Genomic DNA, 20,800 nt, shown 5'->3' on the forward strand with positions numbered 1-20,800 from the left:
GGTCTTGGGTTGGTCCTCCCAACGTGAAAGCCTCCACACCCCCCCCCCCGGACACGCAGTGTGTTGTTGTTGTTGGTTGGTGTTGTTGTTTGGTGTTGTTGTTATTGGTTGGTTGTTGTTGTTGTTGTTGTTTGGTGTTGTTGTTGGTTGTTGTTGGTTGGTTGTTTGTTGTTGTTGTTGGTTGGTTGGTTGTTGTTGGTTGGTGTTGTTGTTGGTTGGTTGTTTTTTGTTGGTTGTTGTTTGGTGTTGTTGGTTGGTGTTGTGGTTGTTGTTGGCTGGTTGTTGTTGTTTGTTGGTTGTTGTTGTTTGGTGTTGTTGGTTGGTTGTTGTTGTTTGGTGGTGTTGTTGGTTGGTTGTTGTTGTTTGGTGTTGTTGGTTGGTTGTCGTTGTTGGTTGGTGTTGGTTGGTGTTGTTGTTGTTTGGTGTTGTTGGTTGGTTGTTGTTGTTGGTTGTTGTTGTTTGGTGTTGTTGGTTGGTTGTTGTTGTTTGGTGTTGTTGTTGTTTGGTGTTGTTGTTGTTGTTGGTTGTTGTTGTTTGGTGTTGTTGTTGGTTGTTGTTGTTTGGTTTTGTTGTTGTTGGTTGGTTGTTGTTGTTGGTTGTTGTTGGTTGGTGTTGTTGTTGGTTGGTTGGTGTTGTTGTTTGGTGTTGTTGTTGTTTGGTGTTGTTGTTATTTGGTGTTGTTGTTGTTGGTTGGTTGTGGTTGTTGTTTGGTGTTGTTGTTGGTTGTTGTTGGTTTTGTTTGTTGTTTTGGTTTTGTGTGTTGTTGGTTGGTTGTTGTTGTTTGGTGTTGTTGTTGTTTGGTTGTTGTTGTTTGGTGTTGTTGTTGTTGGTTGGTTGTTGTTGTTTGGTTTTGTTGTTGTTGGTTGGTTGTTGTTGTTGTTTGTTGCTGTTGGTTGGTTGTTGTTGTTTGGTGGTGTTGGTTGTTGTTGTTGGTTGGTTGGTGTTGATCCCACAATCCCCCTCGGTTTTGGCTGAGGGCGTCGGTTAGTGCGACGCGCACACACACACACACACAACCTTGAGCGACACCGGCGTTTGATTGACAGCCACAGCCTCCATCCAGTCACGGGGCAGGGCGGCGCCCTCCGCCCGACGGACCAATGGGAGGCTGGGGTGGGCGGGGCCGCCGAGGCGCGGGGGTGAGGTTGCGCGGCGGCAGCTGGCGGCGGTGGTGGTGACGGCTGCGCGTGCGCAGGCGCGCGAGGCACGGCGGTTTGAAGAGGCGGTTGCGGCCGGTGGAAGGTTGCGGCGTTTTGAACCCGCGGGGCGGTGGTGAGGGGGAGGGGTGGAGAAACGGCAGCCATGGAGCAGCCCGCGCCCAAAAGGTAGTGACAAGTGACAGCTCCTGTGCCCGGCAATGTCTGTGCTCGCTGCTGTAGCCGGGAGTGAGGGAGGGAGGAAAGAGTTGGTAGGAGCTGTTGGCAATGAGGGCTCTGGTGTGGTCCTCTGTGTGTGTGTGTGTGTGTGAGAAAGAGAGAGAGCTTTTGCTTTAAACTTACATCTTAGCTTCATGTTCATCCCAACTTAAGGGCAGGCAGTTTTCTGAAGTTTTTTTTTGAAAACATTTTGACAGATAAACGAAGTGACAACTTCCCTGTGTGTGTGTGCGAATGTTTGTGAATGTGTGTGTGTACGTGTGTGTATGTTTGTGTGTGTTTGTTTGTGTTTGTGTGGGTGTGTGTGTTTGTGTGTATGTTTGTGTTTGTGTGTATGTTTGTGTGTGTGTTTGTGTGTATGTGTGTGTTTGTGTTTGTGAATGTGTGTGTATGTGTGTGTAGGGTGTGTGTGTATGTGTGTGTTTGTGTTTCTGAAAGTGTTTTTGTTTATGAACATGGGAACTGAGGAGAGTAGGGGTGGGGTGGGTGGGGAGGGGGTAGAAAGCTTGCTATTTAATGTAGTTTATGTGTTTGTTTATGTATTTGCTTGTTTATGTACGTGCAGATACATACTACACTCTCCCAACCTGCTTACTCCACAACCCGCTGCCTCCTCTTGACTGGCTGCGGCCTTATGCATGTCCCTCTGTTCCTCCATTGGGGGCTGCGCTTTCAGGCACTACGCCGCGAATCCCTGGAACGCTCTTCCTCTATTCCTCCGCCTTGCTCCGTCCTTCCCCATCTTCAGGTCGCGCCTGAAGACCTTCCTCTTTGACCGTACCTACAATCGGTTCCCCCCGTCTTAGCGTCGTGCTCCACCACTGTCAAGCGCTTTGGGTCTCTATCCTGTGTGAGAGGGCTATATAAATGTTGTTGTTGTTGTGAAGTCCTTGGTAGTTGATGCATGAATTTGTCTGGAGTAAAGGGTCTTTTAGGTAATCACTGGAAGTTTATTGAATGATAATTAGAGTTGATTACATAAAATTACTCAAATGAAATAAATTGTGTGTGCGTCTCTGAGTATGTTTGTTTTCCTTAGTACAGAGTTTAATCTAGTGTTTTTTTTATAAAAGGTTTCGCTTGTGGCAAAAGAGATTTAGGTGGAAATAATTATTTTTTGGATAATAAACTTATTGCTAAGTTTTGTGTCCTTGTATCCTCCAATGATAATTGAGGTGGTGTTGAAACTGGGATAATTAATAATAATTATTGCTAGAATAATCAACAATGACGATGTCTTCAGTGCTAAAGGGAAGTAGATAATTCAGAATTGGGGTTTGTATTGGAGAGATGGTTAATTGAACCTTGTGTAGTTCTTGAATTTCTTGGATCTGCAGTTTTATTTGATTTGTGTGTTTAGTGACCTGGAGAAAAGTAGGCAGATATTTTCCTCTTGTGTTACCTTACATTAAGGGTCGGGTGGAGTAGGATGGATTGATCTATTGAAAAAGTGGAGATAACTGATGAGCTGAATAACCTTTTCTCAATCCAAACTTTATTATGTTATCTCATAGTATGAAATATATGCACACTTTCCTTCCCCTTAAACTAAGCATAAAGAGGATGATTTCAACACAAACATTGTCAGTGTTCAGAGATATGGTGAACTACAAGAATGAAGCTTCAGCAGTTCATAACTTTTATTTGAATCCTGAAATTTTACAATCTTGAAATTCCTTCAAGATATTATTTTTATAATATTCTTTTGAGATCTGTGTTTTGCCATACCAACATTGGGTGTTGTGAAGGCCTTAGTGTTTGATGCAGTAAAGGGTCCTTTAGGTAATCACTGTAAGTTTATCGAGTGATAATCAGAGTTGATTATATATAATTACTGGGAAGGAACCACAGTAAATAATTGGGCATAGTTAAATACAGATGATCACTTGATAAGCAGTGACTCCTTCAAAGAGTTACCCTTTCAGTGTTGCATTATTTTGAGTACCCAGGTCACCAGTGTTAACAGTGACAGCTGTCATTAGGAAAAAACAAAACTCAAATGAAATAAAAATACACTACAGCACATTGTGAGTGCTTTGTTTTGCAAATAAAATACCAGGGATGAGGGACTTTAGTCATGTGGAGAGACAGGAGAAGCTGGAATTGCTCTCCTTTGAGCAGACACGGTTAAGTGGAGATTTAATAGAGGTGTTCAAAATTATGAGGGGTTTTGATAGAACAGATAGGGAGAAACTGTTTCGAATGGCAGGTGGGTCGGTAACCAGGGGACATAGATTCAAGATAATTAGCAAAAGATCCAGAAGGGAGATGAGGAGAATTTTTTTTACACTGACAGTTGTTACGGTCTGGAATGAACTGCCTGAAAGGGTGGTGGAAACAGATTCAATAACAACTTTCAAAAGGGAATTAGATAGGTACTTGAAAAGGAAAAAATTGCAAGGATATGGGGAAAGAGCAGGGGAGTGGGACTGATTGGTAGCTCTTCCAAAGAGCTGGAACAGGCATAATGGGCCGAATGGCCTCCTTCTCTGCTGTACTGTAATATTCTACGAAATGGCATGGAAATGGAGTTAGGACGTCTTCCCAATGTGAAAAGGGCAATATAACAACAACAACAACAACAAGATTCCATATATATATAAATCCAATTTGTTGCTGTTGAGTACATGATTCCTACTTCCTGAACCATGCATTATGATTACGGTTTTGTATTCCCTTTTGGTTATCTAATTATTGAAGAAAATTGCAGTTAAACTTTTTTTTTGTCCAGCCAAAAGTTTCAAAATGAGTGCAGTGGGTGGATTTAGTCTATCTGCTATTTGGCGTGAACACTTAATTCAACACTTTTGCGCATAACTCAGCGGAACTTTTATTATGAAACAAAAACAGAGAGAGCTGGGAAAACTCAGCAGGTCAGGCAACATCTATGGAGAAAGGAAAGTGAGTCAACGTTTCGGGTCCACGACCCTTCCTCAGAAGGGTCAGCGTTCTGACGAAGGGTCGTGGACCTGAAACGTAAACTCACTTTCTTTTCTCCATAGATGCTGCCTGACCTGCTGAGTTTTCCCAGCTCGCTCTGTTTTTGTTTCCGATTTCCAGCATCTGCAGTATTTTGTGTTTTATTATGGTTCGTTTAGAATCCAAAACTCCTTAGAAATAGTTTTGGAAATTTCAGTGCCTTGGGACGTCCTCCTGACGTGAAAGGCACTAGCCAAATGTCATTTTGTTGTTGTTGTAATCCTGATATAAGAACTTTCTGTGGCCAATAGTGCTATATGAGTAGGATCCCTCTGGGTGTTTTAATAATAATCCTTGCGTTTGATATAACGCCTTATCACATCTTCGAGATGCATCAAAGTGCTTCACAAAATATACTGTAAAGCAAATTGACTGTTATGTAGAAGAGATGTGGTAGCCAATTGCTCGTAGCAGTGTCCCACTAACAGTCATGAATTGAGTTGACCAAATTCATCTTTTTTTAAAAAAAATTGGTAAGAAAAGAAAAACTTAACTTTTCCGAAGGGTTCAAAGCAAATGCAACTTTCCTCTCCCCTAATTTCAATCCATCGCACAAATTGTTATTGTGTTAATATTAAATGGAATGAATACACAACAGTTCTTGAAAGCCAAAGGCTGTCAGTGTGCATGAGAATGGAGCATGTGGTACTGATAAAGCCTTTACTGTAATAATTCAAGCGTGATAAGAGGCGGATGGCGTACGTTGATGTTTTAATAAAACTGGTTGTTTTGTAACGTGTCGGTTCGCGAGGGAGATGACATCATTCAAAACTATTTTGACCCACCAATTTTTGTTTGCCAGATCCATTGAGAATTGCACATATGAGATCAAATTTCAAAACGTCTCAAGGCGCTTCACGGAATATACTGTAAAGTGAATTGACCGTATTTTGTGGGCGAAACATGGCAGCCAATTGCGCACAGCAGTGTCCCACCAATAGTAGTGGCGTGAGAGACCAAATTATTTTGAAAATTTTTATTTTTAAGTAATTATTAACCCCAGAAAAGCGATCAGTCAATCGGATAACAACTGGGTTCATACTCAATGCTTGGTATACAGATGAGTGTGGAATAAGGAAACTTGCCCAATGTTTCGTCCTGCTGGGAATTAAACCCAGAACCTCTCGCTTGCGAGACAAGTGCTCTGACCACTAAGCTACAGGACTCCACTTTTTGAGCAAGTTGGGCAAGTGTTAAACAAACTTATCAGATCACAAAGGTACTGACTGAAATGAAAGTGTAGGTCAACTGAGAACATGTGACATAACCCAAAATTTATTGGAATAAAACAAGGTGAATTTAGTAAGATAAACAAAATAAATTCAAAGGAGCGAATCCAAATAGAAAGATCAGAAAGTAGCCTACTGAAGATTTGAGAGGCGGATATAAAACCTGTCAACAAAACGAAAGCGCCAGATTGATACAACAACAACAAAAGAAATGGAAAAAGCTGAGAAAAATAATTCCCTTTTTAAGTATGAGTTTTAAGAATACTTTAGGTATGCACTTGTTTTCATTTTACAAGTGATTGCTGGGGAATGTTTATTTTGTTTACGTAAAAGTTAACTGCTTTGTTCATGTTGATGTTCTTGTTGACCAAAACACTTTCTCCTATTTCTAAAGTGCCTTTCATGTAAAAAAAAAGTAAAATGTCTCAAAGTGTTTTGCCTAGAAATGAAGTGATTATTAGCATTGTGGCAGCCAATCTGAATCAGCAACATCTCACAAACATCAATAAATTACATTTGTATAGTGCCTTTCATGTCAGGAGGATGTCCCAAGGTGCTGAACACTGAGTTAAATTAATTTGATTATCTTCAATAGGCAACTGTAGTAAATATTGTGTTAAGTTGTACCTGAATTTTATATAGCATGAACACTGTATTTAAGTAAGTATTGTTGCAGGAGACCTGGGGTAAAATGTACAAACATTGGAAATTGCTTACCCAAAGCATTATTTTAACTTCCAGACTTGTAGTTTTCAGTATGACATAGTACTCACTGCAGAGTTTTTTATTTATTTTATTTGAAAAAAATCCTGTTATTTCCAAATAAATATTATAATTAACCCTACATTTGTTGTAACGCTTTTCACGTCTTCGAGGTGTCTCAAAGTGCTTCATAGAATATATTGTAAAGCGAATTGACTGTATATTTGTGGGTGAAATCCGACAGCCAATTGAGCACAGCAATGTTCCACAAACAGCAGTGGATGGAGTGACCAAATTATCATTTTTTTCTTGAGGGATTATTATCAGACGTGTGGAGTAAGGAAACTTGCCCAAGGTTTCGACCTACCGGGAATCGAACCCAGGTTTCTTGCTTGCGAGGCGAGTGCTCCAACCACGGAGCTACAGGAATCCATTATAAACTGATAGTGTTTTATGGATGATGCACATACATCCTGGGTGTTTCCATCAGCTGAGCTCTAGAACTGGGACCAAAAGGTTATGAGTTTGAGTCCTAATGGGTCTTTTACCTATTAAGGTTTAAACTTATTTGGGGTAGAGAAGAGATGAAGAAGAGAAGAGATGAGTTGATCTTGTTCCAAGGAGGCTTCGTTGATGATAATAATCCTTGCATTTGATATAGCGCCTTATCACATTGTTGAGACGTCTCGAAGAGCTTCACAGAGTATATTGTAAAGTGGATTGAATGTGTATTTTGTGGGTGAAACCCGGCAGCCAATGGTGCACAACAGTGTCCCACAAACGGTCGTGGATTGAGTGACCAAATAATTTTTTCTTTCGAGGGATTATACCTCCGGAAAACGATCTGCTAATCGATTAACAAATGGGTTCCGATTTACTGCTAGGTAAACAGATGTGTGCAGAGTAAGGAAACTTGCCTTAGGTTCCCCCCGCCCGGGAATCAAATCCAGTTCCTCTCACTTGCTTCAAATTTCACTGTTGCATCAAAGAGATTTTGAGATATAAACAGCCAAAACTCTAATAAAAAAGGGCGTTTCCTTGTTGGATGAGTAGTGTAAAACTTTCCAATGTTTTATACTGCCAGCTTGTCTGATTACCAAAACAAGGCTTGTAAAAGATGCAGCTACTGAGATTGTGCTACCGTTTATTTTGGATAAGATCGCTTGGCTCGTTTGGAAAAAAGAGCCTTATCGTCTTTGAGACGTTTCAAAGCGCTTCACAGAATATACTGTAAAGTGAATTGACTGTATTGGGCCAATTGCGCACAGCAGTGTCCCACAAACTGTTGTCGATTGAGTGACCATGAGTTCTTACAGGCTGCAGTGAAAAAGTACAACACGTACACTTACCGGCTGCATTAAATTACACATTCAGAATGTAGATTATTGATTAAATCAGATTTTCTACAACTTCTATACTGTGCCTGCAACTTTGACTTCGCGTAACTCATATTAAATGTTATCGTCTCAACTATTGCAACTTATGCGAGCTTTACTGTACTAATATACAAATTGGCTCGGTGCTTTACTGAACTAATATACAAATTGGCTCACCAAGCCGGTATATTTGATTCGTACACAAAAAAATACATTGGTTTCTTCAATTCACAGCTGTTTGTGGAACACTGCTGTGTGCAATTGGCTGCCACAATTCGCCCACGAATATACAGTCAATTCACTTTACAGTATATTCTGTGAAGAGCTTTGAGACGTCTTTTTCACATCTAGTAGACGTGAGAAAGCGCTAAATCAAATGCAAGGATTATTATTTATTATTATCTTTCTGGAGTTCTATTTTTTCTTTGTAGCTTTGCTGTTATTATCTCTGGGAAGGGATCTGCCAATCGGCTAACAACCAGGTTTCTACATACTGCTAGGTAAATAATAATAATCCTTGCATTTGATATAGCGCTTTTCACGTCGGGAGGACGTCCCAAAGCGCTTCACAGAACACACTGTAAAGTGAATTGACTGTATATTTGTGGGCGAACGCGGCAGCCAATTGCGCACAGCAATGTCCCACAAACAGTCATAGATTGAAAATGACCAATTTATTATTGTTTTGTTTTGGAGCAATTATTATTAGGCGTGTGGAGTAAGGAAACTTGCCCAAGGTTTCGCCCTCTGCCTGGAATTGAACTCAGGTCTCTCACTTGCAAAGCGAGTGCTCTAACCACTGAGCTACAAGACTCCACAGAGGCGTGTGGAGTTAAGGAAACTTGCCTAAGGTTTCGGAACTTGGGCGGGTCAAGTTTGGAGGCACAGTAAATTGTGTTGATGGGAGCAGGAAATTACAAAGGGATTTAGACAGATTAAGTGAGTAGATGATAGATCTAGTGGTAGATGGAATTCAATGTGGGGACGTGTGAGGTCATCCACTATAGATCCCAAAATAGCAAAAAAAATTACATTTGATTAGCGCCCTTCACTTCAGAAAGACGTTCCAGGGCACTGGACAGTCCGGGTTTTTTGGGGTAGGAAATTGGAGAGGTAAGGGGGAGCAAGAATACTCTGGGACCTAGCGGACCTCTGGCAAGGGAGGGTAATTGGAAGTTGAGGTACAGATCAGCCATGATCTTATCGAATGGTGGAACAGACTCGAGGGTCTGAATGGCCTATAATAATAATAATAATAATAATAATAATAATCCTTGCATTTGATATAGCGCTTTTCACGTCGGAAGGACGTCCCAAAGCGCTTCACAGAACACACTGTAAAGTGAATTGACTGTAAATTTGTGGGCGAACGCGGCAGCCAATTGCGCACAGCAATGTCCCACAAACAGTCGTAGATTGGAAATGCCAATTTTAATATTGTTTTTGGTTTTTGGAAGGATTATTATTAGGCTCTGTGTGGAGTAAGGAAACTTGCCCAAGGTTTCGCCCTCTGCCTGGAATTGAACTCAGGTCTCTCGCTTGCAAAGCGAGTGCTCTAACCACTGAGCTACAGGTCTCCACTGGCCTACTCCACTGGCCTACAGGCCTACTCCTGTTTCTATGTTTACATAATAGTAAGTACGAACCTGGTCTTTACTCGATTGGTGGATTGTTTTCCAGGGGCAAAAATCCCTTTTTTCCCCAAAAAATGTTTTGGCAATCCATTCCTGTTTGTGGGACACTGCTGTGCACAATTAGCTGCCGTGTTTAGTCCACAATATACAGTCAATTCACTTTGTAGTATATTCTGTGAAGCACTTTGAGACCTTAACAACATGATGAGATGCTATATCAAATGCAAGTCTTGTGCAGAGTTCCTCAGGGCTCTGTCCTTGGTCCATTGTTGTTATTAATGGAGCTATATGGATGCTGACATAAACTTGTCAGTTGTATTATCATCTCGCATTTCACTGCATTTCACAAGATTGGTTTGGATGAAGAAAGTTTTTCGGCTCATCCTTCCAGAACCCCGCCCCTGTACTTCTCCAGAACCCTCTCTCTCTCACACATACACACACACATACACTTTCCCCAATCATGACATGTAGCTGTTTTTTATTTTTAAATGAGTCCAGTGTCCTAGCAGCACCCACCCATACTGGCAACCTGTTACAATCATCAGTTATCCTCTGAATAAAGAAAAACTTCCTGCTAGCTTTCCTGAAATTACACTTGACAGTTCTAAACCTGTGTCCTCTTGTTCTATTGTCTTGTTGCATCCTGAAGTGTTATTCTGGCTTTACATTTTTAACGCCATCTCATTTCAATCCCTCCTATGAGTTATCTTCTCAAGACTGACTAGCCCTAACTTGTCTAATACGTGCTCATTCCATTGATTCTGAGGATTATTCTCGTTGCTCACCCTTGCACTGCCTCTATGGCCTGGACACCCCTTATGCTGTGACTAGAATTGTATGTAGTACTCTAGATATGGTCTGACCAGAGCACTACACATCCTCAGTAAAACGTCTGGGGATGTTGTTGAACATCTGTGACTTTTTATGAAAAAAATTTCCCTCCCCATCTTCCTCGGCTCCCATCTTCATCTTGCGTGCCAAGATTGTCAAGCACCTTGGAACGTGCTCCTGACATGAAAGGACATAAATGTGAATTTGGAGGTGGTGATGTATTAATGTGTTGTATACACATTTCACCATGCCCCCTGCCCTAACCATCGGAATTGAGGAGTGGCCATTGTCTCCGAAACTTCCTAGGTTTATCCCTCTTTTCCTCTGGCTCCTTAGCCTCCTTTGAGCACCTTCCCTTTTTTCTCAATTTCAAAATTCTCCTTGTCTACCACCCCTCCCCCAAACATCTTTGTCTTTCCTCTCAGATATCTCCTCTCCTCGTCCCTCTTCCTTTGTATTGAGTGCCTCTTCATCATGGGTAATTTCAACCTTCACCCTAACTCCTCCTGCCCAATATCTTTTTGGGATTTTACAGCCCTCCTCACCTCCCTTAACTTTATCCTCCACATAATCTCCTGACCAACTCTTTCCTCCCCTGGATAATACTACCCATCGAGTACCTTACCTCTCATCCTCGGATTTTCTCTCCCTCTGGCCTTCTACCCGTAGTGATCTGGATGGAGCCTTTAAGCTGCAAAATGATTGCCTCTCCTCCACTTCCCTTGCCCCACTGAAATCCAGAACCGTCTCTAAACCCACCTACCACCTTCAAACCCTGGAGAGATGCATCTTGGTTACCTAATGCGTTGGGCACGTTGGAAAGAGCCAAGACTTGGGGATCTCTGAATGTGGTTTGGGGTGTTTGGAGTCGAACCAGCTAAAACCACATAGCTTGCCATTTAGAGCACCACCTGGCAAGCTTTCCAGCTGCTTGCCCAGCTAAGCCCTCCCTACATGTTATGGCTGTGGCATGCAGGATCATCTGGAGTTGAGTGGGAAGAATCCATGCCCCCAGTGACTGGTTTGCCGTTCCAGCTCCTGCCAATGAGCCAGGCTAGCTGTGCTGTTGGGAGGGCTCCCGACCCGCCTGGATCAGGAACTGGACTAACCGGGGGGGGGGGGGGGGCTGGATTCCGACATTCCGTTGCCAAACATGACACATGGGACCAGTTCAGCTCCAAGGAGACCACACTTATCTGTCTCAGGCCCAATCTGAATCCTGTATTGTGAGAGATTTGGGCCCAAAGGTCCCTTGTCTAATATACCATACAAATGATATGCATTTAAAATACGAGAGGACATATGGGCTGAGGTAAAACTAGAGCTGGATTCCTGACCATGTGTGACCAGGGCTCCCTCTTCCTCCTTCGACCTCTCCACCGCCTTTGACACCGTGGACCACTCAGTCCTGCTCTACTGCCTCTCCTCCCACCTCAACCTTCAAGATTCTGTCCTTGACTGGTTCAGGTCTTAACTTTCACACCGCCTCCACTTCTTCACGGCATACAGCTTCTCCTCCAGCCCCCACACCGTCTCGTGTGGTGTTCCTCAGGGCTCTGTCCTTGGTCCCCTCCTCTTCACCCTCTACATACTCTCCCTTGGTGACATTATCCGCAGACATGGGGTAAATTTTCACATGTATGCGGATGGCACCCAACTCTACCTCTCTGCCTCCACCCTGAACTCCAGGACTACTGACTGACTGCCTGTCCGACATCAAGTCCTGGACGAGGGCCAACTTTTTAAAACTCAACGTCAGCAAGACCGAGGCCCTCCTGATGGGCTCGCGCCAGCGCCTCCGCATCTCAGGCGCTGGCAGCATCAGCCTCCACGGCTGCACACTCAACCTCACTAAGCCAGTCAGGAACCTGGGTATTTTGTTTGACCCTGAACTGTCCTTTCTCCCCCACATCCGCGCTGTGACCGGCACTGCCTACCCCCACCTCGGCAACATTGCCAGACTCCGCCACTGCCTCACCCCTCAGGCTGCTGAAACCCTCACCCACGCTTTCTTCACATCAAGGCTCGATTACGGGAACTCCCTCCTCATCCATGGCCTTGCCCCTTCCTACCTCTCTGACCTGCTGACTCCCTACCAACCTGCCCTCTCCATCCGTTCAGCGGGCTCCGGCCTGCTCCATGTCTCCCGCCCGACCCGCCTACCATCGGTGGCCGGGCTTTCAGCCTCTCTGCCGCCACAGTCTGGAATTCCATCCCACAGTCCCTCCGCCTCGCTTCCTCCCTTGCCTCCTTCAAGGCCGGTCTCAAGACCCTTCTCTTTGACCGGGCCTTTGGTCTCCCTCCCACCTCTCTGCCTTCCCTCACCCCTACACCATGCTCGGGCCCCGACACCTGACTGTTCAGCGCTTTGGGACGTCCTCCCGATGTGAAAGATGCTCTATAAATGTAATTTTGTTTAGTTTTGTTGCAGTGATGGATATTGATATTGTCTCCCAAGAGGTGACCCAGAATAAATGATTGTTTGTTCAGGATCAACCAATTTGGGAAAAGATATGTGATGGATTACTTTTAGAGTATATAATAATAATAATCCTTGTGTTTCATATTAGCGCCTTATTATGTCTTCGAGATGTTTCAAAGTGCTTCACAAGATCTACTGTAAAGTGAATTGACTTTATATTGTGTGGGTGAAACGAGGCAGCAAATTGTGCACAACAGTGTCCCACAACCAGTCATGGATTGAAGTGACCAATTTATTATTTTTAAAAAAATTTTGAAGGAATTATTACCCCCAGAAAAGTGATTTGCCATCGATTAACAACTGGGTTCCTACTTACTGCTAGATAAACAGGCGTTTAGAGTAAGGAAATGCAACATTTCGCCCTGTCAGGAATCAAACCCAGGTCTCTTGCTTGTGAGCCGAGTGCTCTAACCACCGAGCTACAGGACTCCAGGTCGGAGGGGGCCAATTAAAGGGAGAATTTTTTTCATGTATTCCAAGACCACCGCTTTTCTGACTAATTGCCTGTCAGATATTGTCTTGCATGAGTGCTAACTTTCTACAGTTCATTATTGACAAGACTAAGACCCCTGCTTGATTCCTGACTGTGCTTTCTCATCGCAGGTGCTGACATTATTGACCTGCACATACTACTAATAATAATCCTTGCATTTGATATAGCGCTTTTCATGTCTTCGAGACATCTCAAAGCACTTTACGGCATATACTGTAAAGTGAATTAACTGTATATTTGTGGGCGAAACGCGGCAGCCAATTCCGCACAGCAGTATTCCACAAACAGTTGACCATTTTGATTTTTTTTGAGGGATTATTATCTCCGGAAAAGCGATCTGCCACCTGACTAACAATCGGGTTCCTTCTTACTGCTAGGTAAACAGGCTTGTGGAATAAGGAAAGTTGCCCAACATTTCGTCCTTCCGGGAATCAAACCCAGGTTTCTCGCTTGTGAAGCGAGTGCTCTAACCACTGAGCTACTTGACGCCACATGTAGTCACTCCACATCATGGAGCCAGTGCGGAACCTCAGTGTCTTGTAGATTCCCCAACTAACTGTCGAACCCACATCTGGTTCTCACTCGTTCTCTTTTCATCAGCTCCTCAACATCACCTGCCTCCGTCATGACCTCTCTTCCTGAGCTGATGAGACCTTCATCCACCTCGTCACCCCCAGACTTCAAAGTCTTGCTTATAAGATTCTCCATCTTCTTCCTACTCAAGCTGCAGATCATCCACAAATCTGCAGCCCATGTCGTGTCCTGCACCAGGCTCACTAGCATCCTTGCTCCACCTTGCTAGCTTCCCATTCCCCTGAGGACAAATTCAAGAATCTTGTCATCTCAAATGCTTCTATGGGCTCATCCAACCCAAGCTCTGCAACCTCCTGCGACCCTACTGGGTTGAGCTCTGCCACTCTTTAAGTGCTCAGAGACTCTACCCCTGTGAAGGCTGCTGTGTAAATGCAAGTGGTTTTTTTTTGCCCAGGGCACACTTTCCACTCAGCAAATACCTCCCTGTTTCTTGTCCTCTACCCCACTATAATTGGGTGAAATTTCATTCTGTCCATACTCTCTGTCCCTACCCTAGTCCCTCCACCTTGCTGCGAAAAATTGTTTTTTTTAATGGAGAATTGTTAATAACAAGTTAAGTGAATTTGGAAGAGAGTTATAGGGCAAATAGAGTGGCTGAAGTCTCTGCTAGTTTAGTAGTTTCTATTTGTGACATTCTGCAAAGAATTTACAGCATGAAAGTAGGCAATTTGGCCGAACATGTCCGTGACAGCTCTCTGAAAGAGCTACTTATTCTGTTGCGTATCTTGCCCTTTCTACATTCCCGTAAATATTTCTCTCTTTAAATATTCTCTAAATTCCCTTTTAAAAATTATTATGAATTCTGCTTCAAACCATGCGTTTGGCAAAGTTTTCTATGTTCTAACAACCCTCTGTGTAACAGGAATTTTCCTAACCTCTCCCTTAGTTTTTTTTTGCCAATTTTAAATTTATGACCTTTTGCTGACTTACCGACCAGGAGCAAGAGTTCCTCCTGGAAACTCCTTCTGGCAAGAGAGGGAGTGAGGCTGAGGGTTTGCGGGATAGAATTCATGAGTGTGGGGGCAGAGATACTGAATGCCCAACCACCAGTGGTGGGGCAGGAAGTGCGGGGGACTTGAAGCAGGCCGGTGTCCACTGAGCGGAGGTAGCGGATAGGCTGATAGGGTGTCAGGAAGTTGGAGAGGGAGCAGGGAGCAAGACCGTGGAGGGCTTTGAAGGTGAGAATGAGGGTTTTGTACTTGATTCTCTGAGGGATGAGGAGCCAGTGAAGCCGGGCAAGAACTGGGGTGATTAGTTCGTGGAACCTGGTGTGGGACAGAACACGAGCTGCAGTGTTTTGAATAATCTGCAACTTGTGGAGGGAAGAGTTGGGAAGTCCAGCAAGCAGGCAGATGGCATCATCATGCAACATGGACATCAAGTGACTTATTCTTTCCAGATGTGTGGCGTTCCTCAGGGCTCTATCCTCGGTCCCTTGCTCTTTACCAGTGCTTTTACATGCAGCGTCTTGACTGACCTGTCCGACATCAATTCCTGGACGAGGGACAACTTTCTCCAACTGAACGTTAGCAAGACCGAGGCCCTCCTGATTGGTTCGTGCCAGTGCCTCCGCACCTTGGGCGCTGGCAGCATCAGCCTCCATGGCTGCACACTCAACCTCACTAAGACAGTCAGGAAACTGGGTATCCCTGAACTGTCCTTTCTCCCCCACATCCATGCCATGACCAGCACTGCCTACCACCACCTCCGCAACATTGCCAGACTCCGCCATCGCCTCACCCTTCAGGCTGCCAAAACCCTCACCCACGCATTCGTCACCTCAAGGCTCGATTATGCAAACTCCCTCCTCATCGGCTTCACAAGCTGCAGATCATCCAAAACTCTGCAGCTTGTGTGCTCTCGTGCACCAGGCTCCGTGACCCCATCACTCCCACCCTCGCCTGACTCCACTGGCTTCCCATCCCTCAGAGGATCGAATTCAAGAAATACGTCCTCACTTTCAAGGCCATTGATGATCTTGCCCCTCCTACCTCTTTGACCGGCTGACTCCCTACCAACATGCCTGCTCTCTCCGTTCAGCGGGCTCCTGCCTGCTCCATGTCTGCTGCCCGATCCACCCTACCATCGATGACCGGGCTTTCAGCCTCTCTGCCCCCACACTCTGGTACTCCAACCCACAGTCCCTTTGCCCCTTCAAGGCCAGTCTTAAGACCCTCCTCTTTGACCATGCCTTCAGTCACCCTCCCACCTCTCTGCCTTCCTTCACCCCTACCCCACCCCTCCTCCATGCTCAGGTCCTGACCCCTGACTAGCCAGTGCCTTGGGACGTCCTCCCAACGTGGAAAGGCGCTCTATAAATGTAATTTTGTTGTTTTTGTAGGCAAATGCAGCAGCCAATTTGTATGTAGCAAAGTGCCAGTTATCAATTTTATTGGGGGATTGTTGACCAGGACACCATGTGGAACTCTCTTCTCTTTTAGAATTGTGTAATGTGATCTTTAACATCCATGTGAACATCAGTTTAACATCTCATCATTTCTGACAATGCAGCACATCCGAGCACTGTGTTGGAGTGTCATCTTAGATTATTTGAATTCAAAATCCCAATGTGGGACTTGAACCTACGAACTGACTCAGAGACAGGAGTGCTACCAATTGAACCAGGTTGACGCGCATTAAACTTATTGAAGCGATTAAAACAATGGGAATTGAGTGCTTCTGGTGTTTGAGCTATTTGGCACTTCTCAGTCTTTCATATCATGGATAATTGTACATTGATGTAGTTAATAGAGAGGAAAGCTCTAAATAGTGCTGATGTAGTGAATTTCTTCTCTCTGCAATTCCCGGGGTGTAAATTGTACAAATTGAGTGTTCAGGACAAAAGCAATTGTCCTTCAAAAGTGATTCAGCACTCCAGGCAGAGCAGAAGGAATTCATATGTACTGTATTCATTCTAACTGATCCATTCTCTTGACTATACCTGCATAGAAGGTGCAATCTCAAGTATTTTCATGAAGAATAGTCGGCAACTGCACTAACCAATATTGTTACAGTAACTGTTTCCAGACCAGGAGGCTTTTTGCTTTGATTTGGGCTTTGTCATTCTACACTGGCAGCCATTTAAATTGCAGATGGCTTTGCAGACTGTTTTACTTACTGTGGAATCCAGAGGTCCATGAGGACCGGTGGAACATTCCATTCAGTTATTACTCAATTGTACAGTAGCCCCTCAGTGGGTACACAGTTATACTCTATGGCTTGTGATATAACACACACTGCTTATTATTTCTTGCTAATGGAGAAGCTTTATAAAAATACAATGCAAACATGCACAACATATTTATGAAGTAGATATGTTATTTTCATTTTTAAAAAAAACTTCCTTTCACCAGCTGTCTAACTATTGCGAGACTCAATTTTCCTATTCTTTGATGAAAATTACTATCCACTTCAAAGGTGGTTTTGCTTCAGTAATGGAATATTTTTCTGTCCCACTACCCAATTTGTGCTAGGTTTGCACGGACAGCAATTTTTTAAAAAAATCTTTAATTTGTTCTGTCCAGCAATATTAATTTCAAAGTACTTTATTGCTGACGTTTTTGCTTTATTCTGTTTGGAATGAGATTGTATTTCATCCTTGACATAAGACATCTCTTTGCTCGATGTGTACTTTTGTGGATTTTGATCTCTTAAATCCTTCTATTCTGCAACACATTTGTAATCAACTTTATCATTTGTTTCTTCATTGGAGGCATCCTCTCACATCACATGCTTCTAGATACAGCTATTATTGGCAGAAAATTTCACCAAGTTAAGATTCAGCAATCTCGTGATGTCTGATGTTGACCATGTAACTTTCCAAGTCCTACACACTATAAATAGCGCTGAACAATCCATGCCTACATCACTTGAAACCTAAGTTAAGTTTTTTTAAAAAATGAAATTTTATTCTAGATTTCTCCATTTTGTGCAAGTATGCTCTGGTGATATACTGAAGCATAACTTACAACAACAACAAGGACGTCCCAAGGCGCTGTACAGTTAGGTCAGGACCCGAGCAAGGGGGAAATGGTCAGGGTGAGGGGAGGGAAGGGAGGGAGCGAGGAGGGGGTAGAGAGTCGAGAGGGGAGCTGAAGGCACGGTCAAAGAGAACTTACATACCTGTATGAGATTATTCAGAAGTCTGCAGCTCATGTCCTCGCATGTCCTGGCTTTGCTTCCCCATTCCACAAAGAATCGAATACGAAACTCTCGTACTTACCATCAAGGTCGCCATGGTCTTGCTCCCGCCTACCTCTCCGACCTCATAATCCCATATCAGACTGTCCGCTCCCTCTGCTCAGTGGACACCAGCCTGCTTCAGGTTCCCCGCACTTCCTGCCACACCATTGGCGGTTGGGCATTTAGCATCTCTGCCCCCACACTCTGGAATTCTATCCTGCAATCCCTCCACCTCACCCCCTCTCTTGCCTCCTTCAAGTCCCCTCTGAAGACCTTCCTTTTGATTGTGCCTTCTGCCACCCTCCCACCCCTGCCTGCGGACCTGCCTGGCTTAGGAACCAGACTACCAAACCACTACACAGATCACAAGATTGGTCTGGATGAAGCAGGCCCTTTGGGTCATCCAAACTCATTCCTCCAGAATACCACCCTAACGTCTTTCATCACTGCATCAAGCTGCTTTTTAAATGAGTCTTGTGCCCTGCCGTTTACTACCTACCCTGGCAACCTGTTCCAGTTGTTGATTACCCTCTGTGTAAAAAAATTTACTGGTATCTGTCCTGATATTGGCCTTTACAACTCTTCAAACTATGTGCTCTTGTTCTACTGTCATGATAAATCTGGGTTTACTTTTTTAATTCCATTTAAAATTGTATACACTTCTATGAAATTGCCTCTGAGTCATCTTCTCTCAAGACTGAAGAGCACTAGCTTGTCCAGTTCATTCCTCTAACACTGGGGGGATCATCCTTGTTGCTCTCCTCTCCACTGGCTCTAGGGCCTGGACAACCCCCTTATGTCGCGGTGACCAGATCTGTATGTAACATTCAAGGTGCGGTCTGACCAGAGCGCTGTACAGATTGAGAATGACGTCTCCCGGGAGAAACTCAACTGATTTAGCAATACAGTATAGCCCTACTTCTTGTTTATTGCTGTATCTCTTTCAGCTTCAGACATTATTGGCAGAATATTTCACAAAGTTAAGATTTAGTAATCTTGTGATATCTGGTGTTGACCCATGCCAAGTTCAGTGCCATTCATGGAGTACTTGTGTTTCCTATTCTTGAATCCTGTATGTAGTACTGCATATTTATCAGTATTAAGCTTCAATTGCCAGATGTTGGCCCAAATGCATACCCCATCAAGCTCTCTTTGTCGGACCTTTCCTGTCTCTTCTGATTCTACAATTCTCCCCAACTTGGTAACACTTCTTATGGAGGTTTTTATGACTTGATTCCAACATTCCGTCACCAAGCATGTTGCTTGGACTCCTCCATCTTCACTAAATATTAGCTACAAATTTTTGTTATTGTGGATGAACGCTTCTGCGACTCCATGCTCGTGACTCATGTCTGCTCCCTTGCAAGGGTAATCTGTCATCTTTCTAGTAGCCAATGCTGGATTAGACTTCATTGTGGCTCAATGATAATTCTTTGAATGAAAAGGAAAGTAAGATTACTTGCCCTGTAGGGTGTCTATGTTAAATACATGCTCCAGTCTTAAGCAGGGGAGTGACCGGTCATGGAAAATCAAGAAGAAATATTGCCATTACTTGTCTATTGTTTTGGTGGACAGTGTACAATAAAACAGTGCACTGACTTGTGGAGTTTTGGCGCTGTTTGTAATGGTGGGATTAAGAAGGACATGCAGTTGATGGTGCCACTGGATGTTAGGGAATACCCAAAAATTGACAGTGTGTGAAGGACGTATTGAGGAATACCCTCAAATTAAAGTAGTGCTAATTTTCTTTCCTGTATTTGCATAGCTTTTAAAAAACTTCAGTAAAAATACATGATATTTGCATCTCCTGTGTCACAGTGATTCATTGTTTGTTTTATAGATTTAAAGGTCTGGCTTCTCACATTGTGACCCTGAAATTCCTCTTTCCACCACTACCCTCTACTTTTAAACTGTCTCTAAACTGAGCAAGGTCATCCCATTGTGTATAAAACAAGGTGAAGCTAGCTGAACATTTTCCATTGGAAATGCATAATAATAATAATTAGAACATAAGAATTAGCCTTCCTAATTGCTTGCTGTACTTGCAAACTAACTTTTTGTGACTGGTGTACAAGGACACCCAAGTCCCTCTGAACGCTAACACAATCTAGTCTCTCCATTCGGCCCCTCGAGCCTGCCCCGCCATTCAATAAATTCATGGCTGATTTATTCTAACTCCACCTACCTGCCTTATCCCCATATCCCTTAATCCCTTTATCCATAAGAAATCTATCAATCTCAGTCTTGAATATGTTCAAGGACTGAGCATCTACAGCCCTTTGGGGTAGAGAATTCCATAAATTCACTACCTTCTGAGTGAAAAAGTTTTTCCTCAACTCAGTGCGAAAGGGCTTACCCCTAATTTTAAGACTGTGACCCCTGGTTATAGTTTCTTCAACCAGGGGAAAAAGTCTCCTATTGTCTATTCTGTTGTGCCCCTTAATAATCTTATAGGTTTCTATAAGATCACCTCTCATTCTTCTATATTCTATATTCTAGAGCCCTAAATTGCTCAACCCATCCTCATAACTCATCCCCCTCATCCCAGGTACCAACCTAGTGAATCTACATTGTACCTCCTCCAAGGCGAGTACATCCGTTCTTAAATGAGGAGACCAAAACTGCACACAATACTCTAGGTGCGGTCTCACCAGGGCCCTATACAGTTACAGCAAGACTTCCCTATTCTTATATTCTAACCCTTTTGTAACAAATGCCAACATACCGTTAGCCTTCCTAATTGCTTGCTGTACCTGCAAACTAACTTTTTGTGACTGGTCTACAAGGAACCCAAGTCCCTCTGAACGCAAACACTATCTAGTCTCTCCCCTTCTAAAAAATAATCTGCTCTACTGTTTTTGCCACCTAGGTGGATGACTTCCTTGCATTTGATATAGTGGCTTATAACATCGTTGAGAC

General features: G+C 43.6%; 1 protein-coding gene across 3 annotated transcripts in view; it reads left to right on the forward strand.

Moving 5' to 3' along the window:
• Window positions 1–1,170: 1,170 nt before the first annotated feature.
• Window positions 1,171–20,800, forward strand: part of stk3 (serine/threonine kinase 3 (STE20 homolog, yeast)) — a 232,900-nt gene continuing 213,270 nt past the window's right edge. For all 3 annotated transcript variants that reach the window (XM_007895083.2, XM_007895084.2, XM_007895085.2), the window contains exon 1: window positions 1,171–1,325. Coding sequence is in view for 1 of the 3 variants with exons in the window: in XM_007895084.2 (XP_007893275.1) it covers window positions 1,303–1,325 (23 nt within the window). In the remaining 2 variants the exon portion in view is untranslated. The remainder of the gene's footprint in view (window positions 1,326–20,800) is intronic.

The sequence above is a fragment of the Callorhinchus milii genome, unplaced genomic scaffold, assembly GCF_018977255.1.
Source record: "Callorhinchus milii isolate IMCB2004 unplaced genomic scaffold, IMCB_Cmil_1.0 Scaffold2, whole genome shotgun sequence".
NCBI lineage: Eukaryota > Metazoa > Chordata > Chondrichthyes > Chimaeriformes > Callorhinchidae > Callorhinchus > Callorhinchus milii.